This window comes from Aulonocara stuartgranti, assembly GCF_965226115.1.
Source record: "Aulonocara stuartgranti genome assembly, chromosome: 7".
Lineage (NCBI taxonomy): Eukaryota > Metazoa > Chordata > Actinopteri > Cichliformes > Cichlidae > Aulonocara > Aulonocara stuartgranti.
This window is the reverse complement of record NC_138945.1, coordinates 805,001-832,447: the sequence shown is the minus strand read 5'-3', so window position 1 is coordinate 832,447 and position 27,447 is coordinate 805,001. Positions and strand designations below refer to the sequence as shown.

The 27,447-nt window shown below is 44.0% G+C and overlaps 2 protein-coding genes and 1 long non-coding RNA gene across 7 annotated transcripts in view; 1 reads left to right on the top strand and 2 right to left on the bottom strand.

Annotated features, from left to right (window-relative positions):
- Positions 1-668: 668 nt before the first annotated feature.
- Positions 669-17,803, bottom strand: nox5 (NADPH oxidase, EF-hand calcium binding domain 5; the record flags this gene model as incomplete). Its single annotated transcript, XM_082538066.1, is given in 19 exon segments — positions 669-800; positions 1,385-1,551; positions 5,536-5,635; positions 5,717-5,801; positions 6,211-6,335; positions 7,422-7,466; positions 7,863-8,039; positions 8,119-8,261; positions 8,648-8,780; positions 8,861-9,043; positions 9,118-9,290; positions 9,373-9,526; positions 10,501-10,738; positions 13,004-13,214; positions 13,458-13,608; positions 13,688-13,830; positions 17,304-17,379; positions 17,384-17,428; positions 17,572-17,803. Coding segments are annotated over 18 exon segments (2,472 nt in total). The 5' UTR covers positions 17,420-17,428; positions 17,572-17,803.
- Positions 17,800-19,824, top strand: LOC309709446. Of its 2 annotated transcripts, none has more exons than XR_014277515.1 (4): positions 17,800-17,955; positions 18,493-18,539; positions 18,909-19,001; positions 19,630-19,824. It is a non-coding gene; the product is annotated as an uncharacterized lncRNA (long non-coding RNA). The 2 variants fall into 2 exon arrangements; XR_014277516.1 differs by having other exon boundaries at positions 18,351-18,539.
- Positions 19,825-21,821: 1,997 nt separating this feature from the next.
- Positions 21,822-27,447, bottom strand: part of rpgrip1l (RPGRIP1 like) — a 27,296-nt gene continuing 21,670 nt past the window's right edge. Inside the window, exons 21-22 of one of the 4 annotated variants that reach the window (XM_082538638.1) lie at positions 24,466-24,602; positions 21,822-22,997 (exon numbers count right to left, since the gene is read on the bottom strand). In XM_082538638.1, coding sequence (XP_082394764.1) covers positions 22,882-22,997; positions 24,466-24,602 — 253 coding nt within the window. In that variant the 3' untranslated portion in view covers positions 21,822-22,881. The other 3 variants (XM_082538637.1, XM_082538635.1, XM_082538636.1) reach the window with 3 other exon arrangements.

Below are 27,447 nucleotides of genomic sequence, written 5' to 3'. Positions count from 1 at the left end.
ATCAGACACAGTAATTATTAAAATCTAAAATAAGTAAAATAACAAACAAGATTAGATTTTATTATTAAATAAAGATGTGCCATACGCAAGTATTTTTGTGAAAAAGTCCAAATTTAGGTTTAGTATCCTAACATTTCAAATTAATAAGTCAAACTTTTCATAAAAATCACTCAGAGAAAAGTTTTTAAAAATAGCTTTTTTTGGTTGACTTTGTTTACTCGTGGATGGCACTTTTTTTTTCCAGTAGTAGAAACAAGCTTCCATACAAACCCATAAGGTCCATAAACATTACTGGGATATTTCTCTAACCTGTGCAGGGAAAAGTCTCACTGAGAGACCAGGTCTCTTTTTTTCCAAGAGGGCAGCAGAAGTTACAACAAATACAAATGCAACACAAATTGTCTTTATTCCACTTTGACAGGAAGTTCCTAGGGCCAGTTTCTGATAAAGAAGGATTATTTTGAGCTGTAAATCATGCGAAGCTGCTCTCACGATAGGTCACTTTCGACAAAGCCCCATACTCTGTGCGTCACACCCCCAAAAAGGAGGCGGGTCCAACAAAATGTGAACACATAAAATGATTAATGTCTCCACAACATCAGCGATACACGCACACACGCACACACACACACACAGCTGCAGGTGTGTGCTGACGGCCCGTGACCTCCTCAGAAGTTCTCCTTGTAGAAGTTGAAGCCGAAGTGTTCACACTGAGCTTTGATGACTTTGGCCAGAGCGGGAGCGCCGCAGTAAAACACATGTACCTTCCCTTTGTTCTCCTCAGACACCTTCTGAAACACCTGAAACACACACACAGAGTATTTTATTAGGAGCTGATACTGCAAAACACACCGACGCTCCTTGATTGATAAAACTAAACCGCTATTGGAGAACCATCATGTCTCGGTCTCCCCTCTACTTCAATAAAATAAACTCCAGAAGAAGTAGTTTCCTTTCCAGGAACTAACATCCAGGACCTTAAATGTTTTAAATGGCCATCCATGGCAGCCTGAAACCTCAGAGATAGGTTCATTGCTAAATTTTTCAGTCTTTACAAAATTTTAAGGAGAACTTTCCGAATTTGTGATGAACTCATGTGTGGTGACTCCTGACAGAGTCTGGTGCGAATGTCCCCCCGAGAAGCAGATGTCCATGGACGCTATTTTCTGTTTGTAGCCTCTATTTAAAGCCAAAACATTTTCGCCGTGTTGAGCCTGTCTGATTTAGCCCAACGTTACTTTATCAGGTCCAGGATCACATGTCACCCAAAGAGGACACTCTACCAAAACCTTCCAAAACTATTCAGGAAGGGTCCCAAACTCTCCTTGAAAAATACCAATAACAGAAAAGAAGAAGACCAAGTTAAACCAACGCAACGCCTCACCTTCCCCCACTCGGGTCGGCCCGGTTGGGTTCTGGTCCTCAGTCCAGTGATCGAGTCTCTCTTCTCCTTCTTGGCCAGAAGGTCGAGCGCCATCTGCAGGCCAATGGCCTTCATGTCGTTCTTGCTGAGCGCTGACGTCATGTACATGTGCATCTCCAGGAAGCGTCCTAACAAACATCAGCATTGTGTTAACGAGCGCACAGCAGCGTCTCTGCAGGACTTTAAACACCACGTGGAAGGAAATAACTCAATAATGAAAACTATTATTAGTGTCTTCAAAGTCTGTCTACATTTCCAGACGTTGTCCTGAATCTGCTGCTTTGTGTCTCTAATGACATCATCATTTCCAAAATTAATTCGTTTTATTTCTTAAGACCTGAAACCAGCGGCTGAGACCATAAACTCATCAGGAAAGTGTTTACTGAGCTCAGAGATGAAGACTTCCCTCACAGACGTCTATACGATCAATATTCACAGGAGATATTGGACGTCCGGTCGAGTGAACGTTGGCGCGCTTGCTGCCGCTGCTCACCGGTTGTTATTATTATCTACTATTACTATTTTTATTATAATTTTTTTTCAGTTGCTGACGACAATTTGAACCAAGTATCTAAGGCGCAACCCTGCTTTGACTTGTTTTCGCAATATCTGCGGGCTTTTATTGCTTGCGCTGCAGCTGTCAGTGTTCGGTCCCTCCGTCTGTGCTCAGTGCTCGGCCCTGATTAAGATGCGGATCCACAGGGTGTTGGTGTGGCTCACCTGGAGTTTTTTTATCCATCATTCATCACCCGGCGACAGCTCCTCTCCAGTACTCTGCTACGGATCTTTTGCAGCTCTGTTTCTGCCTGGCTGTCTCTCCACCTGTGGCTCTATACTTCTACCCGGACATCGCCTTCCAGCCCCGCCGCAGGTATATCCACCGAGGGCTTCGGCGGAAGTTCAACATCAGTGACACTAACTCAATATTTTCCATCTGGTCAAAAACTCGTCGTCCTCCCTGCAAGACTGACCACAGTGTGCTGGCCCACCTGGCTAGATCAACTAAGCCCACTGTCAGGCATGGCAACTCCAGCATCAAGTTCGGTCTATTAAACATCCGCTCTCTCACTGGTAAGGGACATCTCGTCCATGATCTCCTCTGTGATCGTAAGTTGGACTTTCTTTGCTTGACTGAAACATGGCAACAGCCCAATGACTTTGTTTCTCTCAATGACTCCACTCCTGGCGAGAAAGTAGCTGTGCAAACATCAAATATCTGCTCGGTTTATCAAGATATCGCATATTTGCAAAAGTGCTTCGACGTTTTCGGAGACGTCTGCTACCCACCAGCTCGACAGCTAGCCAGGAGCTTGAGGGTCACTGAAGCCGCCGAGAACGGCACATCATTTTCAGATCACCGCGGAGTTTTGCTACTCGGGTTAAATGTAATATATAAGTCACTTAGACAACCTAAAAATACTATTGTTGGGCTTTTTTCAGTGTTTTGTTTGTTCGTGTGTAAATCGGTTTGGCTGAGATTAAAGTTATTAGATTAGATAAAATAAAACTTTATTAATCCCCCGGGTGGGTTCCTCCTTGGTTTTCACACAGCTGAATAAACGTCAAACAGAAAACTGATTAAACAGAAGTATGAGACAGTCGAGAATTTACGCCAGTGTCTGGTTATATTTTAGATAGCAAGGAGCAGACGGCTGAGTTTATTAAACTCCACCGAGACAGCGGCGACGCTAATCAGAAGGCGAGACCGTCCAATTTCACAGCCGTTTACTTCCGGCCTACCCGACCCTCTGAGGATCCGGCCTACGTAGACCGCGAAGGCCGGGTCCTCAGGAGGATGCAGCCCATGAATTTGGACACGACTGAAGTCTACACCGCCACAGGCTTAAAATTCAGGGAAATGAAGGACGCATTTGAGGGCCGCATTTCGAGCAGCCTTCAAATTGGGACAGCCTTCGTCGCGTCGCTGTGACGTAATCGGCCTTAAAATGCGGCCTTTAAGGCTGCAGACCCTGAATCGGGATACAGCCCCTGTCTCTGCCCCTCCCTCCCATTCATTTGAATACACTGCACTACAGCTCCCTGGATCTACCCCCACCATCATATGTACTGTTTATCGGCCACCTAAGCCAAACAAGGAGTTTTTAAATGAATTTTCTGCTCTTCTCACTCATTTCTCTGTACTTTCTCCAAATCTCATCATTGCTGGTGACTTCAATATTCATATGGACAATAATAAAATCCCTCTTTCCAGAGATTTTACCTCCTGCCTGGAAAGTTTTGGGCTTCTACAATACATAAAATTTCCTACCCACTCTAAAGGTCATATCCTGGATTTGGTCTGTAGTTCTGGCATTACCCCCACCCATTGTAAAGCCACATTGTTTCCCCAGTCTGATCATATGTTTATTTCTTTTGATGCAAACATAACCGCTTCCAAAACCTGTGTCTCTTGTAATATCACTTTTAGGAAAATTAGTAATATCAACCCAGCTGTTTTTTCATCTGCCGTCCACGACCTTCCATCTATCCACTGTTCCTCAACCCCTCATGAACTCGTTTGTCATTATAATGTCAACCTTCATAACCTTCTTAACATATTTGCTCCCCTTAAACATCGAACTGTCTCATTTTCCCGTTCAGCTCCATGGTTTACCTCCGACCTGCGTCACCTTAAAGCTAAAGGACGCCAACTCGAACGTCTATTCAAGAAAACCGGACTTACTGTACATAAAGAAATGCACAATGATCATGTTTTGTTCTATAAGGACTGCATTGCCTCAGCCAAATCTGCTTACTACTCTGGTTTAATTAGCTCTAATGAAGGTAACTCCAGGTCCCTCTATTCATTGTTCAGTAAAATTACAAAACCTCCAGACACATTGCCCTCCCACATGTATTCTGTTGATTTTTGCAATTCTCTTATCTCTTTTTTCACTTGTAAAATCTCAGATATCCACCATCAACTTAACTCTGTGGGAGCTCCTGACTCTGAAGTAGACTTCCTGTTTCCCCCACTGTCTTCCTGTCAGCTATTTTCAAGCTTTACTCTTCCCTCCATAACTGATGTATCTAATCTCATTAAAAAATCTAAGTCATCCACCTGTCAACTTGACCCTCTCCCTACTGTGTTAGTTAAAGCCTGTCTTCCCTCTTTAGCTCCTCTCATAACCAATATTATTCATTCCTCCCTGAACACTGGGATTGTTCCTGAAGCACTGAAAAAGGCTTCTGTTATTCCAACTCTCAAAAAGCCTGGTGCAGACCCCAATAACTTTGATAATCTTCGCCCTATATCAAATCTCCCCTTTATTTCAAAAATTCTTGAAAAAGTTGTCGCCGCCCAGCTTCATTCACATCTCAATGACCATAATCTCTATGAACCATTTCAATCTGGTTTCCGCCCCAATCATAGCACAGAAACTGCTCTGTTAAGGATTACCAATGACCTTCTGATGGCAGCTGATTCTGGTCTCCTATCCATCCTCATCCTTCTTGATCTTAGTGCGGCGTTTGATACCATTTCTCACAATATTCTCCTGAACCGGTGAGCTTCCATTGGTATTAGTCATACCCCACTTACCTGGTTCACCTCCTATCTCTCAGACCGCACTCAGTTTATCCAATTTAAATCCCATTCTTCAGCTCTCTGTCCTGTTTCTGCTGGTGTGCCCCAGGGTTCAGTATTAGGGCCTCTTTTATTCATTACTTACATGCTCCGTCTTGGTTATATATTCCGAAAATATAATATAAATTTTCACTGTTATGCCGATGACACCCAGCTCTGCCTTTCTTCTAAACCCAGTTCATCCCTCCCACCTTCCTCCCTCTCAGACTGTCTTATTGAGATTAGACCCTGGTTCTCCTCCAATTTCCTCAAACTCAACAGTAATAAAACTGAAGTTTTACTTGTTGGTACAGCTTCTATCTTAACCAAAGCCCACAGCTTTTCCATTAACATTGAAAATTCTCCCACCCTTCCCTCTTCTCAGGTTAAGAGTTTGGGTGTCATACTTGATAATACTCTTTCATTCCAGTCTCACGTTAATTACATTACCCGGTCTGCTTACTTCCATTTACGTAATATTAACCGACTCCATCCCTTCCTTCCTCCCCATGCTCTTTCCCTCTCTAATTTGAAGCATCTCTCTCACCTTCCGGCTCCTCGTCGGCCTGGTCCATCTCCAGTTTGGTGAGCAAACTGACAAACCACTCGAAGGACTTCTGGTCTCTGTTGATCCAGATGAAGTCAACCTGCAGGGTGAAGAACATCCTGGTGTCCACGTGTGCTTCATTGCAGTACAGTGAGCTGTTGTTGGGATGCACTTTTCTTACTTTGCGCAGCTTCATCTCGCTGTCTTTGATGTTCTCGCACCACGAGTATTTACAGCTGGGACAGTTCTGCTTCCTCATGCGGTACCTGAGCCGCAGAAACACCTGGAGTCAGTTTTATATTCATTTCATGATTTTACTCACTGTAAAAAACAAACGGTGGAGAGGGTGACTGAACACGAGAGACGTAATTATAACGCGTCTAACCTTCTGAGTCCTAAAAGTAAAAAAAAATGAACAACTTTTTATTTATTGTTGAAAATGATCCAGTATCACATAACTCTATTTTCTGGCAAAGCTGAAAGAGGACATCACTGGAGCTTATTCTCATTGATTATATTATCACAGCAGAGCAATGAGGAGAGATCCTGAATAAACGTCCAGCATGTCGACAGATTACAGCTGATTATAAACTTGCAGTTTACACATGACTTGAACTGAACAGCTGGGCTGATGGAGGGACTGAGGGGTGGAGCACAGGTCTGTGGGCGTCTTACCGGTACATGATGCTTTGCAGGATGGAGGCGAAGGGTGTGATGCCGATTCCTGCCCCGATCAGAACGGCGTGTTCGGAGGCAAAGATCTGCCGTGTCGGAGTCCCGTACGGCCCGTCTACGTAACACTGTCACATGGCAGACATTCAACAAGAAGCTGCGTCTGAAACGAGCGATTCCTGACAAACTACGCCTGTGTCAGCTGAAGGTTAACGGTTTCACCCACAGTGTCAGAGGTGTTCCTCAGGGTTCTACTCTCGGTCCTATGTAGTTTCGGCTAAAGCTGTAAGTTTTTCAGAAACAGCACAATGACTCTGACCAATGTTCGCTCTCTTTGAGCTCTATTTTCCCAGCAGAGTCGGTTTTTACACAAACTCTTTCTACAAAGAAATACAGATGATATAAACAGTGCTGAGAACGAAGCAAAGGCAATGTGATGGATCTGCCAGGTCTCACTGCAAAAACATGGAAAAATCCTTTTTGTGTGCACATAGTAAGTAAGTAAAATGTATTTATAGCACATTTCACAGATAAAAATCACAAAGTGCTTCACAAAAAAATCAGAAATACAAATAAAAAATGTTTTTTTCAAACTCATATTAAATTATTTTAACAGGAAGAAAATTTCACATCATAGAGAAAAACGTTGCAAAATCAAACCTGTCAGTGTAAACCAGGGGTGGGCAATCTCAGTCCACGAGGGCCGGTGTCCTGCAGGTTTTAGATCTCACCCTGGGTCAATCACATGATTAGTTCGTTACCAGGCCTCTGGAGAACTTCAGGACATGTTGAGGAGCTAATTTAGCCATTTAAACCAGCTGTGTTGGTTCGAGGACACAACTAAAACCTGCAGGGGACACCAGCCCTCGTGGACTGAGATTGCCCACCCCTGGTGTAAACCCAAACCAAGTTTTTCACACATAAACCGAAGAATCTGAATCTGAACATATGAATCTCTTGCTGCCCTATAAGGAGCCGAAACTGCCTGAACTACCAACTGTCAGGGAGTTTAAGTCCATTTTAATAACATGTTCCTCCACCCAACCTCCAAATTTTGGGCTTTTTGGACTTTCAGGGGAAAACCTGATACTGTGTGCGAAGGCTGATAAAATAATGATAATAATTGTCTGCTGGTTCAACACTGCCACAGAGCTCTTCTCACTGTAACTTATACACAATCATATAAAAACTGATTCATGCTCTGAGCTCCTCACCTTGATGTTGCAGAATCTGTGGTTCTCAGTCAGCTTGGCAGAAACCTGCAGTTTAGAAGAAAACCAGAAACACATGTACTAAAACTCTTCTGTCAGTAAACCAAACACACATTGAAGGTGTCATCAGATTTCTGTAAGTTTACTGGGCAAAGAAAATGGTTCAAATATATTTCAGTAAGGAGGGGGGCAAAGTGGCTTGCAGATGCAGGTGTTATTTAACTACATGTTTTCTGGAACTAATAACAGAGATTTCCAACAATATGATCGAGGATATTTGTATTTATGTTGCTGATTTATTGAAGCATGTAGATAAACTTTACATGTCTGGCCCTTCATAGCGATCATTACGAGGCAGGGATGAATGTCTCAGACTTATGATGTGGTTCGTTCTTCTCAGTGCAGTAGATTCATATTTGTTAAAGGCTGAACTCTCCTCCTGACCTCTCCTCGCTCTGCTGATCCCAGACCGTCTGGAAAAGGTTGCACGAGTCCCTGATCTCCGGACTCGGAGGCCTCGCCCGACGGCGAGCCGCTCTGTCGGTACATCGTCAGCTCGATGGCGCCGTCCTCATTAGACGCCACGGCTCCGTTACCATCGGCAGAGCTGAACATGTCGTCCTACAGGAAACCACATTGGAGATGTCACGCACAGGAAGCAGGCGGAGACCCAGCGAGTGCAGGTGTGTCAGAGTCTAACCTGAGCTCTCGGCAGCTGCCGGCGCTTCCGCAGGCTGGTGGCGAGTCTGTTGGGACCCAGAGCCTCGCTCTCCAGCTCTCTGAAGTACTCATACAGCCGGGTGGTCCACTGGCCCAGCGAGCGGATGTGCAGCCACAGAGTATCTGCAGAACGACAAGTGAAGACACAGAACTTACACCAGTTTCATTAGACGGTTAAAACCCACCCAGAGAAACTAAACAAAAAGGAGACCGAAGCTTTTACCTGAAATCTCATCAGAGAGGATCAATAAACACAAACCAACGTTCTAAGCTGAAAGGTTCTGCCATTCCCATCCACAGTTATACCTGCTGGAGTCTTTCAGCTCATTGTTCTCAGTGTCAGCAGGTGGAATCTGCGGGTTTTTTTACTAGAAATGTTACCTCATGTGTAACGTAGAGCTCAGACTCCACTGCAGTCCAGCGGACAGAAAGCCCTGAGAGCGCATCCAAAAGTCTGGGACCGGCTGAACCTATGAGGACTGTTTCAGTGCTGAGAGTGTGAGGTGTACCTGACTGCTCGGGAGCGCTGCTGATGGTGAACGGGTGCCACTCATATTTGGCGATCACTGGGATGTTGATGAAGACATAATCTCCAGGTTTGAACTGGAAGAACTGGGGACGCTTGATCACCAGATGAGTCACCTGACAGACAAAAAACACCATCAGACATCGGTGGACCTCGGGCGCCGATCGGGGCGCCGGGCTCGCTTTGTGTTCGGCACCTTGGAAGGCAGCAGGTTGACCTCCACGATGTAGAGGCCTCCCATATGGGACACGGCAATCCCCACGATCTTCTCCAGCACGAACACCAGACCTGGAACCACGAACCACTTCCAGAAGTTTGCACAGTGAATGATCAGCAGGATCCAAACCCACACATAGGACAGGTGAGACCAGTAAAAGACCTGCGGAGGAAACGGCGGTCAGCATCTCGCGGCAGGAAGCAGACCACGCACACAGAGAAAACCGTGTCTATTACCTCGAAGTGTCCGCTGCGGCGCACGAACGTGCTGGAGCAGAGCACCATGAGGCAGATCAGCACCTGCAGGACGACTCCAGTCAGCGAGGCTGTCCCCTTCACCCAGCCAATCCCAGGGCGGGTGGTCAGCAGGTACTCCCACAGGCTGTACTCACCGCTCTCCGTCATCTGGACTGAGACAAACAGCACCGGGACGCCAGTCTACACCTGTTTACACCTGTATACACCTGTGTGCTTGTGGGTGTGTGCTTATACCGAAGTTAAAGGCGTGTGCGGCGGTGTGCACCAGCGTGAATCCGAGGATGGCGCAGCCCACAATCTGGTGCAGCAGGATGTTCTGATCCAGAGGAAACACCCTCACCACCCACGTGGCCCTGAGCCAGGTCAAACAGCGCCGCAGCATCAGCACCTGGAAACGAAGACGCCACCACAACACGCGTGTGCTGAGATTTCAGCTGGACTTACGCTCATACTGTCATGTGACACCACTCTGAATCACAGGATGGTGCAGCGGGTCCAAGCTCAGTGATGCAGCTTACGTGCTGATCTGACTCCTGGGTGTTTCCTCTTTCCTGGCTTTATCTGAGTTTGCAGGCAGCTCTGATTTGAATCAGCACATGTGTGTTTTGTTTTCAGCTGCACTGCACAAGATAAATAGAGAAGGAAACGTCTGTGCTGCCCTCTGCTGGACACTAAGACACAGCACAGCCCCCTCTCTGCTGATTCCTTTCCTTTGTGTGAAAGTACTCAGCTGTGGTGCAATGATTATTGCCTCACAGGTTTAGCTGGGTTAACTGGTGGCTTCATTCTGCTGGGTGATCATGAGTTTAATGACTGTGATAAATACTGTGGTTGGTACAGACAGCACCCACATAAACAGGAGCAGCTGCACGTTTGTTACTTTATTGCTTTTGTTGCTTTTTTTGTGTAGACAGAAAAAATCAGTCAGCGTAAAATTACTGTTTTATATCCACAATCAGTTTAGTTCTCCTCTGATACAGCTCTGATAGGTTTAGGTATCATCTGCTGTGAGTAGTGCATCAAATTTAAAAACCTTTTCATGAGTGTTATGTGTAGAAATGTGGCGCCATGTGGTGCTGGCATTAGAACTGGTTTCACTGCTTCCAACTGGTCCAGACTGGACCCGATGGTGGCTATGTCAGGGGTTAATGCAGCAAAGACGGCCTTTTAGATGTTCCACTTATGCAGCCCACATCGCATGTCCACCATAGTGTGGATGGAACATGATGCTAATGGAAATGCAGGCTGAAGCCGAAAAGGCACGGTGGGAGAACCGGCTCTCGACCGGAAGCCATTTCTTGCACCGGCACCACGATGGAGGGAAAGAGGCACAGACACGTAAGGATGCAGTTTGTGTCATACCATGACGAAGGTGCAGTTAAAGTTGAGGCACTGGCCGCAGCCTTTGGCCACCATGAACCAAGGCCCACCGTAGCTGTGGCGCAACATGGCGACGATGAACAGCAGCAGATTAAGGAGGGAGTACACAGCCAGGAACAGCAGCTTCCGGCTGTTGTTCTGCCAGTAGGCCCGGGTCAGGTAGCGAGGGGTGTGACGCTTCTTCTGGTCCAGATCAGGAGGCTTCAGCCAGTTAGCAGCGCTGAGGGGAAGATGAAAAACAGAACAGGTGTATTAGCAGGTCTGCAGGTTTACAGGTGTATTAGCAGGTCTGCAGGTTTACAGGTGTATTAGCAGATCTGCAGGTTTACAGATGTATAAACAGGTCTGCAGGTTTACAGGTGTATAAACAGGTCTGCAGGTTTACAGGTGTAAAAACAGGTCTGCAGGTTTACAGGTGTATAAACAGGTCTGCAGGTTTACAGGTGTATTAGCAGGTCTGCAGGTTTACAGGTGTATAAACAGGTCTGCAGGTTTACAGATGTATAAACAGGTCTGCAGGTTTACAGATGTATAAACAGGTCTGCAGGTTTACAGATGTATAAACAGGTCTGCAGGTTTACAGGTGTATAAACAGGTCTGCAGGTTTACAGGTGTATAAACAGGTCTGCAGGTTTACAGGTGTATAAACAGGTCTGCAGGTTTACAGGTGTATTAGCAGATCTGCAGGTTTACAGGTGTATAAACAGGTCTGCAGGTTTACAGGTGTATAGACAGGTCTGCAGGTTTACAGATGTATAAACAGGTCTGCAGGTTTACAGGTGTATAGACAGGTCTGCAGGTTTACAGATGTATAAACAGGTCTGCAGGTTTACAGGTGTATAAACAGGTCTGCAGGTTTACAGGTGTATAGACAGGTCTGCAGGTTTACAGATGTATAAACAGGTCTGCAGGTTTACAGGTGTATTAGCAGATCTGCAGGTTTACAGGTGTATTAGCAGGTCTGCAGGTTTACAGGTGTATAAACAGGTCTGCAGGTTTACAGGTGTATAAACAGGTCTGCAGGTTTACAGGTGTATTAGCAGGTCTGCAGGTTTACAGGTGTATAAACAGGTCTGCAGGTTTACAGGTGTATAAACAGGTCTGCAGGTTTACAGGTGTATTAGCAGGTCTGCAGGTTTACAGGTGTATAAACAGGTCTGCAGGTTTACAGGTGTAAAAACAGGTCTGCAGGTTTACAGGTGTATAAACTGGTCTGCAGGTTTACAGGTGTATTAGCAGGTCTGCAGGTTTACAGGTGTATAAACTGGTCTGCAGGTTTACAGGTGTAAAAACAGGTCTGCAGGTTTACAGGTGTATAAACTGGTCTGCAGGTTTACAGGTGTATTAGCAGGTCTGCAGGTTTACAGGTGTATAAACAGGTCTGCAGGTTTACAGGTGTATAAACTGGTCTGCAGGTTTACAGGTGTATAAACTGGTCTGCAGGTTTACAGGTGTAAAAACAGGTCTGCAGGTTTACAGGTGTATAAACTGGTCTGCAGGTTTACAGGTGTATAAACAGGTCTGCAGGTTTACAGGTGTATAAACGGGTCTGCAGGTTTACAGGTGTATAGACGGGTCTGCAAGTTTACAGGTGTATAGACGGGTCTGCAGGTTTACAGGTGTATTAGCAGGTCTGCAGGTTTACAGGTGTATAAGCAGGTCTGCAGGTTTACAGGTGTATAAGCAGGTCTGCAGGTTTACAGGTGTATTAGCAGATCTGCAGGTTTACAGGTGTATTAGCAGGTCTGCAGGTTTACAGGTGTATAAACAGGTCTGCAGGTTTGCAGGTGTATAAGCAGGTCTGCAGGTTTACAGGTGTATTAGCAGATCTGCAGGTTTACAGATGTATAAACAGGTCTGCAAGTTTACAGGTGTATAAGCAGGTCTGCAGGTTTGCAGGTGTATAAGCAGGTCTGCAGGTTTACAGGTGTATAAACAGGTCTGCAGGTTTACAGGTGTATAAACGGGTCTGCAGGTTTACAGGTGTATAGACGGGTCTGCAAGTTTACAGGTGTATAGACGGGTCTGCAGGTTTACAGGTGTATTAGCAGGTCTGCAGGTTTACAGGTGTATAAACAGGTCTGCAGGTTTACAGGTGTATAAACAGGTCTGCAGGTTTACAGGTGTATTAGCAGGTCTGCAGGTTTACAGATGTATAAACAGGTCTGCAGGTTTACAGGTGTATTAGCAGGTCTGCAGGTTTACAGGTGTATTAGCAGGTCTGCAGGTTTACAGATGTATAAACAGGTCTGCAGGTTTGCAGGTGTATAAACAGGTCTGCAGGTTTGCAGGTGTATAAACAGGTCTGCAGGTTTACAGATGTATAAACAGGTCTGCAGGTTTACAGGTGTATAAACAGGTCTGCAGGTTTACAGGTGTATTAGCAGGTCTGCAGGTTTACAGGTGTATAAACAGGTCTGCAGGTTTACAGGTGTATTAGCAGGTCTGCAGGTTTACAGGTGTATAAACAGACATCAGTACTGACCTGATGGTGAGGTTCTCCATCACCTCGGGGAACGTCTCCAGTTCAGCTTTGAGCTCCTCAAAGGTGATGGAGCCGCTGTTGTCCTTATCGGCGGACTCAAACAGAGCCAGTGTGAGGTCATCCAGCTTCTCCTCCGGCAGTGAGATGGCGCTCTCACGCAAACATGACTTCAGAACCGTTTTCAGCTCGTCTGGATCTATTGAACCGCTGCCTGTTTACAGAAAGCAAAAAGGATTAAGTGAAACTGCCCCGTCACCTGGCGGGCTGACGATGATACCCCATCAGCCTTTTACAGAGTTATAAAAATGAAACATGGCCACAAAACTGATAACTGACCTCTACCTGCTTCAGGACGTCAGCTATCTCTTATCTACAACTGTTAGACAGACTGAAACATTTGAAAATAACTCTTGTTGTAAATGTTGTAAATGTTGATGCATGAGCGAATGCTGACCATCCACGTCGTAGACCTGGAACAGGAAGCGGAGCTTGTCGGTCTCGTTGCCGTGGATCAGGAGGTCCAGAGCTTTGAGCAGTTCGTCCAGGCTGATGGAGCCGCTGCCGTCTGAGTCGAACAGTGCGAAGAAACGCTCAGCAAAGAAAGACTGCGAACAATTAGAGGACACGAGTTATTGAGGCCCATTTCAGGTGTTTTTTCTAAACTGCTCACCAGTCCATTCTCACCTCTTTGACCTTGAGAGCTGTTTTGAACTCCTCCAGGTCAATCTCTTTGTCCTCTCCGGCGATGGTCTCAAACTGTTTGGTCACCCACTCCAGCCAGCGGGCGTCTTCGTCCAGACTCATGGTGACCAGCTTTGCTGCTGCAGCTGGTGGGGACAAGCCAGCAAGCATCAAACCTAGCTTTTTGTTTTGATCTGCCTGTTCATGTAATCCTAATTACTCTTCTTCCATCAGAGCGAACATGTGTTAACAGACCTCTCTGCATTGAATCATATCTGTTATTAACCTCTGTCTCTCTTCCACAGCATGTCTTTATCCTGTCTTCCTTCTCTCACCCCAACCAATCACAGCAGATGGCCCCGCCCCTCCCTGAGCCTGGTTCTGCCGGAGGTTTGTTCCTGTTAAAAGGGAGTTTTTCCTTCCCACTGTCGCCAAAGTGCTTGCTCATAGGGGGTCATATGATTGTTGGGTTTTCTCTGTATTATTGTAGGATCTACCTTACATTATAAAGCTCCTTGAAGCAACTGTTGTTGTGATTTTTATAAATAAAACTGAATTGAATGAATCTGAGTTGCTCTGCTCTGTGAGTCTGCTGAGTCCCTCTGGGATTGATGGGTCCCATTTGAATCTCCTTTTACGTGTTTTATTAGCTCATATTATTACTCAGGTTGTCTCATCATATGCTTAGACTTGGTCAGAAATTCTTCTTGTCATATTTTAAAGGGTGAAACTCGTCCTGGTCCTTATTGTGTCACGGCCAGGCGGATCAGCTGCACGCTGATCAGCCCTCTCTGTTTCTCTTCCTCTTCTCTCTCGCCGGGGCGGAACTCACTGTGGGTTCACGCCCTCGGCCCACGCCCTCGGCCCACGCCCTCAACCCACGCCCTCGGCCCACGCCCTCGACCCACGCCCTCGGCCCACGCCCTCGGCCCACGCCCTCGGCCCACGCCCTCGGGAGATGAGACACCTGGGTCTCATTAAGGGGAGCAGCATTTAAGCCAAGAGGTGACTGCTGTTCGTCGCTGGATCATTGTCTACCACGCGTTAGTGAAGTCAAGCTACAGAAAGTCTAGTTAAGAGTGTTTTCCTCTGTGCGTCGTTCTTAACCCTGTCTCCCTGTCTACAGGATTTTCCCCGTGTGATTCCCGTGTGGCAGTGTCGGAGTGTGAGCCTGTGATCGTGTGTGTGGATGATCTGAAGAACGCGTGCTTTCCCCTGGACTTCCCTGGGGACCCCTTCTCCCCCCACTCAGCTGTATATAGCACCCCCCGCACCTTCTTGTATATACACCTGGTGACTTGTAAATAAATCCTTCTTGTGAGCATCAGAACTGGAGTCCTGCGCTTGAGTCCTCCTCCAAACCGTAACATATTGTCCTTGTCGAGACGCAGGGACATCTCTTCAGGGTCAACAGTGTTAACGAATTTAAGATGAAACCAGGTCGTGCAGAAATTCAAAGAGAACGAGAACCAGTTCAGAGTTTCACAAACCCTTTCCCGCATCTACTGTCACAAATGGACAACTGTACCCTCAAACACACAATAATAACATGGACTGAACCACCACTCACAACCACCAGCACTTTATATAGCCTCTGTAGAAACTATCTACACCCTCACTTATCTTAACTGCACTACTGTATAGCTCTGTGTAAATAATCATTCTGTACATTCGATAATCTTTAATTCTACAACTGTTTACAACTTGCATAGTTCCCATTTCTGTATAGCTGTATATCCCAGATTCTGTAAAGTTATTTATTTCATATTCTGTGTAGTTTTTCATATTTATATCCTGTTCATATCCTGTACATAGCTTGTACTCACTACAGCCTGTACATACTTATAGTTATAGAATATTCACAACATACTTCATACCGTGTACATTATAACATACCATAATAGACCCATTTCTGTAATATACTCACATATCTATATTATTGCTAATATATATTGTAATATATCTATATCACTAAGCACTTCTGGATGGATGCAAACTGCATTTCCTTGCCCTGTACCTGTGCATGTGCAATGACAATAAAGTTGAATTCTATTCTAATTCTATTCTATTCTAAACGACTTTACTCTGTGCATATGCAAAACTAGGATTGGATTAATGAAATGAGCACACCGGCCTGTTTTGTAAATCATCATCATTTGGAAGCAGGACAAATGTGCAATCTGTGTGAATCTGAATGTCTAAATCAGCGTCATTATTGTAAAACAGGCTCGGGCTGAAAGAACGGGTGTTTGGATATCATCTGGCCTTTAATCTTTATTCTTTGCACCATTTCTTGTTACTGCAGCAACAGCACGGCTATGTGTCCTTCAGAGGCTGAGGGGTTCCCTCTGCCATGTACAAAACAGGTTATTACTGCACTACATGAGGAATCACTGAGGCCGGCGCTCCTGACACTCAGCAAAGCAAATAAAAGGAAAAGCTCTTGTGGAGCAGCTGTGTAATAAATCTTCGGACTGCATCAACCTTCATAAGAGGAGTGATGATTGGAGAATGCAAACCAGCGTGCAACCAGCGGTAAAAGTGATGATGACGATCACATGATTCTAATTTTTCCATCTTTCTGTAAAGCCGGTGTGTTTGGTTGCTGATGTCATGCAGACATTTGATTGGTTGGTGGTGATCGAGTCCAGATTTGGTTCTGTGCAATCACTTTTCCAGGGAGATCATTTAAACTGTGTTAAAAACAGCATGAGTCTCAGTCTGAGGCCTGCAATGCATTCTGGGAAACATTCAGGCTCTTCTCAGCAGGTGGGACAGGTGTGTGCTCAGAGCAGGTGACAGTAGGTGAAAGGTCTCCTTTTACCCACATTTAGAGATGAGCATCATCTTCCAGTTGAGGTTGTGTCAAAGCCTCTAATGCAGCTGTATTTGAAGTCTTTTCCTCCCCGTGGCGGTAACGATGGCGTTCCCGTTCTGTTAAATCAAACTTGAGCTTCTCACGTTTGTAAAGTTCTTGAAGGTTCGTGATCGCAGAGTCTCCGCTGGGATCTGAGTGGAATTTGAACCGTCAGCCTTCACGAGCAGCTGGACTCGTGGGCGTCCTGCTGGTTTCCCTCACGGGGACAATCTGCGGCGATGCCGTCGTCATGGAGACGTCGGATGCAGAGACAACAAATAATACACGTGAGGCGACGAAGCATCGCCACAATCAAACCTGAAAGTCCTTCAGAGTCCCAGCCTGAAAAATTTCAGCTGTTTTTTAAATAAAGCTTCTGACCGTAGAGTCACAGCTGCGCCTCACACCTCACCTCCCGAGATCAGTTCAGCCAATCAGAGAGCAGCAGGAATGTCCACGCGTCTGTACAGGTTCCATCCTTCTGCTTTTCTGTAGTCATTCGGGCATTATTTGACCTCCATACGGCAGCGACAGCTTTCAGTGTGAGCTGCTGTATGGAGGTCAGAAACCGCCCAGACTAATCATCCAAAACATTTTAAATCTGCCTTCAAAATAAAATGTATTCAAAATATGATCACGGGTTTCTGATAACTGACCTTTTAGTGTAAACCTGAAACTCTCACTGAGCCATGAAGTCTCTGAAATCCATCTTTTCCTGAAAATCCTTAAAATATTAGTTTCACAAATTAAAGTCAGACTCACATTTATCTGCTGCAGCGAGTCTTCCTCCGTCCTCAGCTGCTCTCTGTCTCCTCTGAGCTCCGTCCTCACCTCCTCCTCACCTCCTCCTCCTCCTCCGTGTCAGCTGGAGCTGACATCCCACAGCCCTCACAAAAACAACATGGAGCAGAGCAGAAACACGTTTAACCCCACAGGTGAGTCCGGGTTTGTCACATGGTTTAACTAGACTTTTATTATCTTTATAAGTTTGTTATTCCTGATACTGCTGAGGTTCACGTCTTGACCTCACCGATCCTTTTGATATTCAGCTGGAGAAGAGTCACATGAAGCTGAAGTATTTTTCATCAAAGCTTTATTACCAGTGCACACTGGGAGATCCCACTATACACTCAAAAAAGTGAAATTTGGTGGTTATTGCATTTACAAGACTCTAACATGTAATTTGAACACAATGAATTTATGTTTCTAAGGTGAACGTAATAAAATCATATAAGATCTACATGAAATTTATCAACTTAGCGCCTCTTAAATTTATTCTTGTTGATATGACATGATAAAATCTAACAAGAGTGGTTAGCTGCCTTAAAGACTCGCGATATCACAAGATCACGTGAGATTCTAAACAACAAGAGGCAGGAAAGCACATGGTTTGCTTCACGGTCATCTTGGAAAGGTAAGAGTGAATCTATCTTTATCCATCTTGATGAAAATACTTTTTGCACAAAGGTATCATTAGTTTGTCGATTCTTTTCAGTTCTATTTATTCACATTTGTTTTTTTGTTTTTGTTTTTTTAAATATCTGTTTGTTTATGCCATTCTAGCTAGCTAACACGTTAGTGCAAGAATATAGCACAATGTCATGCTAGCATGATAGCCTAATATGAAAGACTTAGCTACTCCAAATATAGATATTGTTTATAACTTAACCTCTGCACATAAGCTAGTTTGGCTCTACCACAGAGACTGTTGTGATAAATTTACATTTTACGTGTGGGTTGTTGAAATTTGTAAGTTTGTAAGTTGCAACTGATGGACAGTGGTTTATTTAACAATTTATGTGTTTTTAGTACACTGAGGAGGAAAGACAAAACATGAACAGATATGTTTTCCTGTTTTTTAATTTTTTTGAAATTAAATATTTTTCTACTTAATAAACTTGGAGACTTGCAGTTCCCTCCTGTAAAGATAATAAATGTTTAATCTTATCAGGTGGTGAAAGGTCTGGAGAGCTGGCAGGCCAGTTCATCAAATTCATGGTGAGCTAATATTTTTCTTAAAAATTATCACATTCCCATGTTAAAAATGTAATATATTCATTTGTAAGTGACATATAGTTTTGAGACCAAGAAAACATTGCATTCTGATTTTATGTACACATCATCTAAACTTTCTTGAATTGGGGGTATGGCATGATTAAATTAATACACAAATTACAAAACAATATTAAAATGACAGACTTGTCTAAAATGCATAAATACTATTTGAAAAGATTAAGACTGTAAAACAATAGCCTCTGTATTTCTCACAAATTCCTGGTAATTCAACTAAAAGTTCTTTAATCCCACTGCTAGGTCGTTGAGATGGATTTCCGTATATATTTGTTTTTTTCCCCTCTGTGTATAAAGACTGATGCTGTTGAAATCAGAAGAGAATACATCGCCAAAGGTCTTTGCGTGTACCTGAATGAAGATCCTGAGAAGCTGGTGAAGAATTACCTGGTATGTTAACTTGCCTGTATCCTTAACTAAGGAGATGATCAAAGATAAGCTTGAACTACATACAAAAAGTTTCAGGGGATGGGGTTTTCCTATAAATTACCGGTGGCTGTAAAAAATACCTTTTAAAATAGGAAAAGTAAGAGCTTTAAGTTTCTCACTGGATACTACACACACCATTCTTGAGTGTTTTATACTATCATTATTATAATATCATTATAATAACCTCATTCATACCCACATTCATACAAGATTTTTATGTAACATTTACACTTCAATGGATGTATCAGGAGCAACTTGGGGTTCAGTATGTTACCCATTGATAGTTTTAGTATCAGATTAGAGAAGCCAGGGATTAAACCAGTAGACAACTTGCTCTACCTCCTGTGCCACAGTCACCCCTATCACAAGATTTTGAAAGACATTGTTGAGGTATTGAATGAACTTCTCTTGAGTCAGGAAAAATATCGGGCAGTCATTTTTGATTACATTTACATTATTATAAGGCTTGAATGAGTAAAGCTTTTAGGTATTTTACATTAATGTAAAACAGATATTTACTTTTAAAACTGTTTGCAATGGACATTAGTGAGAAATCATTATCTTTTTTTTGTTTGTTTTATTGTCACAGGAAGTTGATAACAAGCATCGCCACTGCCATAGCAGAGACAGTCTTTGGAATCTGTGTCTTTTGATCAGAGGGTGCGGAGCCTGGCGATGACCCTCAGGATGTTGTGATTGTTCTAGAGGGGGTGGAAGTGATGGGTGAGTTGGGCAATGTAGTTTTTGCAGTGACAATGTTGCTTGGTCTGGTCTATTCACTGAAGCTGAGCTACCCTCTGGAACTCAGGTACACCTTTGAGGTCCTTTGAAAGTGCATCTGTTGACCTTCAAAGTAGTTGTATTAGTCATCGGAAAATCACCTGCTTCAGCCATTCATTGTTGTTAAAAAATTGTTTTAACAGGTTAACTTTCCACTTTGTCCACTACTTTTTTTTCTGTTATGTAACTTGTACTTGCATTTCATGTATTCTTTATACATTATGTGAAATTTGCTATAAATTCAATAAATTGGAGAAAACAAAAAGATGTGTATGACAAATTTTTATTTACCTTTTAGATGTAATAGTGAAATGTATGTTAACCAGACTCTAGACTTTGTTAAATGCTCCAAAAAATTACTCTTTAAATTAACTTAAAATAATCATGGAAAGAATTTCCACGTGATTAAATTGCTTTCTATTAGCATTAAAGACTTGTGTTGGAATAACTTAATTTGTATGAGTTGGTTCAACTCAATTAACTTAAGCTGGGACCAAATTTAGTAAATTAGTTGGAGAAAACCTACTGAATTGAGTTGGAACAAAACTCTTTAAGTTGGATCAACACTATTAAAATATATTGGATCAAAATGCAGTAAATACGTTGATTCATCAATCTTTAATTAAGTTGGTCCAACTTGAGTGCATTAAGTTGGAGTAACAGAATTGCATAATGCTAAAATAAAGCAATTTAATCACGTGGAAATTCTTTCCATGATTTTTTTATGTTCATTTAAAGAGTTATTTTTTTGAGTGTACAGGGAGTGCAGAATTATTAGGCAAGTTGTATTTTTGAGGAATAATGTTATTATTGAACAACAACCATTTTCTCAATGAACCCAAAAAACTCATTAATATCAAAGCTGAATGTTTGTGGAAGTAGTTTTTAGTTTTAGCTATTTTAGGGGGATATCTGTGTGTGCAGGTGACTATTACTGTGCACAATTATTAGGCAACTTAACAAAAAACAAATATATACCCATTTCAATTATTTATTTTTACCAGTGAAACCAATATAACATCTCCACATTCACAAATATACATTTCTGACATTCAAAAACAAAACAAAAACAAATCAGCGACCAATATAGCCACCTTTCTTTGCAAGGACACTCAAAAGCCTGCCATCCATGGATTCTGTCAGTGTTTTGATCTGTTCACCATCAACATTGCGTGCAGCAGCAACCACAGCCTCCCAGACACTGTTCAGAGAGGTGTACTGTTTTCCCTCCTTGTAAATCTCACATTTGATGATGGACCACAGGTTCTCAATGGGGTTCAGATCAGGTGAACAAGGAGGCCATGTCATTAGTTTTTCTTCTTTTATACCCTTTCTTGCCAGCCACGCTGTGGAGTACTTGGACGCGTGTGATGGAGCATTGTCCTGCATGGAAATCATGTTTTTCTTGAAGGATGCAGACTTCTTCCTGTACCACTGCTTGAAGAAGGTGTCTTCCAGAAACTGGCAGTAGGACTGGGAGTTGAGCTTGACTCCATCCTCAACCCGAAAAGGCCCCACAAGCTCATCTTTGATGATACCAGCCCAAACCAGTACTCCACCTCCACCTTGCTGGCGTCTGAGTCGGACTGGAGCTCTCTGCCCTTTACCAATCCAGCCACGGGCCCATCCATCTGGCCCATCAAGACTCACTCTCATTTCATCAGTCCATAAAACCTTAGAAAAACCAGTCCTGAGATATTTCTTGGCCCAGTCTTGACGTTTCAGCTTGTGTGTCTTGTTCAGTGGTGGTCGTCTTTCAGCCTTTCTTACCTTGGCCATGTCTCTGAGTATTGCACACCTCGTGCTTTTGGGCACTCCAGTGATGTTGCAGCTCTGAAATATGGCCAAACTGGTGGCAAGTGGCATCTTGGCAGCTGCACGCTTGACTTTTCTCAGTTCATGGGAACTGTGTCACCCCTCTTCAGTAGTTTTCCACTAATTCTATTGTTCAGTCTGGGGGGGGGGCTTGTAACTGTGGCATTCATGACAGGCAGACCCCCACTGTCAATAAATCCCTTACTCTGCACAGTTACACACCAGGACTTACAGCTAAACCAACTGGTTTGAACAAAGTCCACTATAGTCCTGTAAACAGGGGTTGACAAAGTCATCCTAAAAAACACACTTATGAATCATTTCCCGTTCTTCCAAATTACAGTCACTCCCTGTTATCTAAGTAAACTTAAGCACATTCTGTTCCAATCATTGTTTTATTCTACTCACAACACACAGATTCACCGAACGTGCAGCTTTTCCCATTCTTACGTCACCGTACGGAGGTAAAATGAGATCAAAATTATAGGATAAAAACAGTGTGAATGAAGAAAAATATGAAAAAACAACGATAAAAGGGTGAAACATGTGACTCATAAGAGAAAAAAAAGAAGCTTAGTTGCTTTATTCTTGTATTTATTAGAAATATTCTTGTTACAGAGGAGCCCATCACTTTGTGTAATGTTGTTTCAGCACGGACAGACGAGAGGACTCAGACAGGAAGAAGATTTTTATCAAAGCAAGAAGAAAACCAATCAAAACAACAGTTTTTTGCCCACTGTGAAAACTGATGGATGTGAATCTTGTGTGCTGACGTAATGACGGTAAATGAATCTTATGTTGCGCATGTGTTATGTTATCAATGCTTCGCCTGACACGAGGCATCATTTGTGTTATACTGTGTTTTGTTGTGTGTGTTTGTGGTTCTTCGATGAAGTGCTCCTTCCATAATCCTTCTTCTACCCCACTCCAACTTGACATATGACTTCAACAATGATTGTGATTCTTTTCCCCACACCGAGACATCACAGCTGATTTTATGCATTAACGTCAGAAACATGATTTATGTCTTTCTAAGCCACAGCTGCAGACACATCCTCTTTGCACAGAATCGAAACGTTCGTGCAGGAAGGACAAAATTTAAGGCACGCTTTGTTTCTCGCTCACAAACAGTGAAACTGCAGAAGAGCAAACAATGAATCATATTCACAGGCTCACAGCAGACTTCAGCACAGTCCTCTTTATTCACCGCTTTGAAACAACAGAGACGTCACATTTGAGACGCCTCTCACAGCCTGCTGATGGCGGTCTCCTCCTCCTCCATGATGGAGCGCAGAGCCTCCAGACACTCCACGGACACCGTCAGGGTGCCGACCACCTCGCTGCTGTCCTCCACGTCCAGCACTGCAAACACACAGACACACACACGTGTACTGTGATTATTCAGGGAATGATTTTGGGTTTCAGTCTGTCAGACTCAGACGGTTTTAGTTTGTTGTTTGTTTATTCTGCTGTTTGTAACTGCTCAGCCCTCGCTGCAGTACTGGGATCATTTTACACTGCATCAGGTAAGTATTACTCACTCTTTCATGTCTATTTCATGTGTATTGTTTGTGTATTTATACACAAGCACTCGGAGCCGGCTCACGTCGTTCACTTCAAAGAGTCGGCTGTAAGAGGCGTCTCGTTCGCGACCGACACATCACTACATCACGGTGAAGAGAGCGAGCTCCCTGGAGTTCACACGGTCGTCACAGCAGGAGACACAAACTCCACAAATCACGTTGTGTTTGCAGGAGTAAAAACACACAGACACACACGTGCAGGGTGGATGATATCGCTATCATGATGTGACACAGACCCCAGCAGCACAGGGAGAGGAGGAACGTGTGAAAATCAGTGGCAGACATGGTCGGAAATACGAGACAAAGTAAACACGTTTGTGTTACGGTGATGTCACGGTCGAGCACACCCGCGTGTACGTGGACTGAGCGGGCGCGGCTGAGCAGACGGCCATTTATGTAGTGAGGAATTCGTCAACATCACTCGGCTGACGTGAAACCTAGGCCTCGAGTTTCCCCTGCGGACGGCAGACGCGCTCATGTCGAAACGACTCGTGCTTTCTCCTCGCCCTTTTGATATCTCGCAGCCTGAGTGCAATCTGAATGAGTCCAGATGAGAGTCGCCCCACAGTCGCACTTCGCTTGTCCGCTTCGTGCTGAAGGACCTGAACTCATCGATCATCAGTGCAGCAGTAATCCAGGGATGACCCATGTCGGGCCTGGATGGAATAAGTGTGGATTGGCCACACAGCCCCACAGTTTTACCCACGTTACCTACTGTGGGCTCAGACACGCACGTTTTCAAAGAGGAACTATTCCCCTCACAACACTAAAAAATTCATTAATTAATTAAAATTAAGAACGTCTTTCACAGAGGTTTCCTCGACTCAGCAGGTCTGCAACAATCAAGCATGTTTGTGATGGTGAGAGAAACCACGAGGCTAGAACGCCAAAAACTGTTACCATAGCACGTGTCCTGGATCTGGGAGGGACCGATGCTACCGTATCATGTCAACGTGCAGGAATACAAACGGAAATACTGAACGAGGGACTGACTGCTTCTATTCTGACATCTAGATTTAACCCAGAGAGGCAGAGACTCGCCAGCTGCTCAAAGACAAATGCTGCAGGATGGTCTGGACCACTGAGAAAGCCGCTCGAGCAAACACTGTTATTTGGAGGTCGTAATCTAGATCAGCTAAAATGGTGAACATTAGGAAAAGCATTTGTTTCCTGCGTCTCTGCTTTTAAGAACTTTAAAGGCTGCTGTGGTCGTGTTGTTGGTGGTTATCGTTTCGGTGTGTGCTGACCGCTCAAACGCTCCTCTGTCACGTCTCGCTGTTTCTCCAGGATGTCAGGGATCCTCAGGAAGGCCACGCCCACATCCTCACACTCCCTCTCCTGCTCCTCTTCCTCTGGAGGCTCGCTCACCACTGTGAACCGGATTCTGTTGGGAAAGGACGGTCCCGTTAGCATAGCCTGCCAGCACCTGGACTCTGGCTGTTCTACAGGGTGGGCATTTATATGGATACAGCGTAATAACAGGGGAATGGTTGGTGATATAAAGTCCTGTTTGTGGCACATTAGTATATGTGAGGGGCAAACTCCTCAAGATGGGCGGTGACCATGGTGGCCATTTAGAAGTCGGCCATCTTGGATACAACTTTTGTTTTTTCAATAGGAAGAGGGCCATGTGACACATCAAACTTATTGGTAATGTCACAAGAACAACAATGGTGTGCTTGGTTTCAACGTAACTTTATTCTTTCATGAGTTATTTACAAGTTTCTCTTTGTTCACAGCCATTGACACGTCGAAGAGGTTAACACGTGAGGATCGAAATCGTGTTGATATCTGGTGAACGCAGTAACCGGGTCATTGCAGCAGATTTCAATGCAACACACCCTACGAGACCACCCATCTCCCATGCTACAGTCAGCAAACTGCTTGCTCGTGAAACTGGTTCAGTGTTGGATTTGCCAAAATGTGGATGCAAGAAAACTGTCACTAATGAAGAAACATCAGTGGCTGTCCTAGCTTCATTCAGCAAGAGCCCACAGCGTAGCACTCGCCGCATGTCACTGGAGAGCGGCATTAGTCCAACATCCCTTGGGCGGATATTAGCTACTCACAAATGGCGCCCTTACAAACTCCAGCTACTGCAGCATCTCAGCGAGGATGACCCAGATCAGCGCACAGAATTTGCAGAATGGGCAAAACAAAAACTGGAACAGGACCCTCAGTTCACGCAGAAGATTTTGTTCAGTGATGAGGCAAACTTTTATGTGAATGGTGTTAACAAACAAAACCACCTCTATTGGTCTGACACTAACCCACATTGGATGGATCCCTCCAAGACTGTTGGCACAACAAAAGTGATGGTTTGGTGTGGTATATGGGGACAACGATAGTGGGTCCATTCTTCATCAATGGAAACCTCAAGGCCACTGGATATTTGAAATTGCTACATGATGATGTGTTTCCCTCTTTATGCACTGAAGCTGGCACGTTCCCTCAGTTTTTCCAGCAAGATGGTGCACCACCACATTATGGGTGCAGGTCCGAGCATTCCTAGATGAACAGTTTCCTGGAAAGTGGATTGGTCATCGTGGGCCAGTTGAATGGCCCCCAAGGTCTCCCGATCTGACCCCCTTAGACTTTTATCTTTGGGGTCATCTGAAGGCAATTGTCTATGGTGTGCAGCACCTGAAACTACAGATACTGGATGGCTGTGCTGGCATTTCTCCTGCGGTGTTGCTATCAGTGTGTGAAGAGTGGGAGAAGAGGGTTGCATTGACAATCCAACACAATGGGCAGCACATTGAACACATTTTATAACTGGTCAGAAACTTGTAAATAACTCATGAAAGAAGTTACGTTGAAACCAAGCACACCATTGTTTTTCTTGTGACATTACCAATAAGTGTGATGTGTCACATGGCCCTCTTCTTACTGAAAAAACAAAAATTGTATCCAAGATGGCCGACTTCTAAATTCAATTCAATTCAATTTTATTTATACAGCACCAAATCACAACAAAAGTCGCCTCAAGGCGCTTCATAGATACAGAGAAAAACCCAACAATCATATGACCCCCTATGAGCAGCACTTTGGCGACAGTGGGAAGGAAAAACTCCCTTTTAACAGGAAGAAACCTCCGGCAGAACCAGGCTCAGGGAGGGGCGGGGCCATCTGCTGCGACCGGTTGGGGTGAGAGAAGGAAGACAGGATAAAAGACATGCTGTGGAAGAGAGACAGAGGTTAATAACAGATATGATTCAATGCAGAGAGGTCTGTAACACATAGTGAGTGAAGAAGAAACACCCAGTGCATCATGGGAATCCCCGGCAGCCTACGTCTATTGCAGCATAACTAAGGGAGGATTCAGGATCACCTGGTCCAGCCCTAACTATATGCTTTAGCAAAAAGGAAAGTTTGAAGCCTAATCTTGAAAGTAGAGATAGTGTCTGTCTCCTGAATCCAAACTGGAAGCTGGTTCCACAGAAGAGGGGCCTGAAAACTGAAGGCTCTGCCTCCCATTCTACTTTTAAATACTCAGTAAATCTCATATGCTCAAACCCCAGACATAAATCTAACCAATCACTGCCAATCACTGCATCCTTCTTAATCAATGTAGCAAACAGCTTTTAAGCCATGATATACAGTAATGGCCACCATGGTCACCGCCCATCTTGAGGAGTTTGCCCCCTCACATATACTAATGTGCCACAAACAGGACTTAATATCACCAACCATTCCCCTGTTATTACGCTGTATCCATATAAATGGCCCACCCTGTAGATGGTAAAATGGTAAATGGCCTGTATTTGTACTAGAGATGGCACGATACCACTTTTTTATGTCCGATACCGATATCATAAATTTGGATATCTGCCGATACCGATATGAATCCGATATAGTGTTTTTTAATCAACAAAACTGTTTTTTAAAATATCTTGCTGCATTTTGCAAGTCTGCAAGTTCATACTCAAGTTTAAAACAACAACTACACTAAAGCTATTCTGTTATACCTGTATACAAAAAAAATATTTCATAGTTCAGCAATACTGATCAATCTAATAAACTTAGACCTACACCATCCTCCCTATTCTGGTATTTTACAGAGTACTTAGCGTAAATATTAAGCAACCTAACTAATAGGGTTCCAACTCCCAGCAACAACAAAAATAAATAAATAAAAAATAGGGAACCACCCCTCACGCTCCACCTCATGATGCTTAATCGACGTAATCAACCTTAATTTGATGCAGTGTGAAAAAAATGCACAGAAA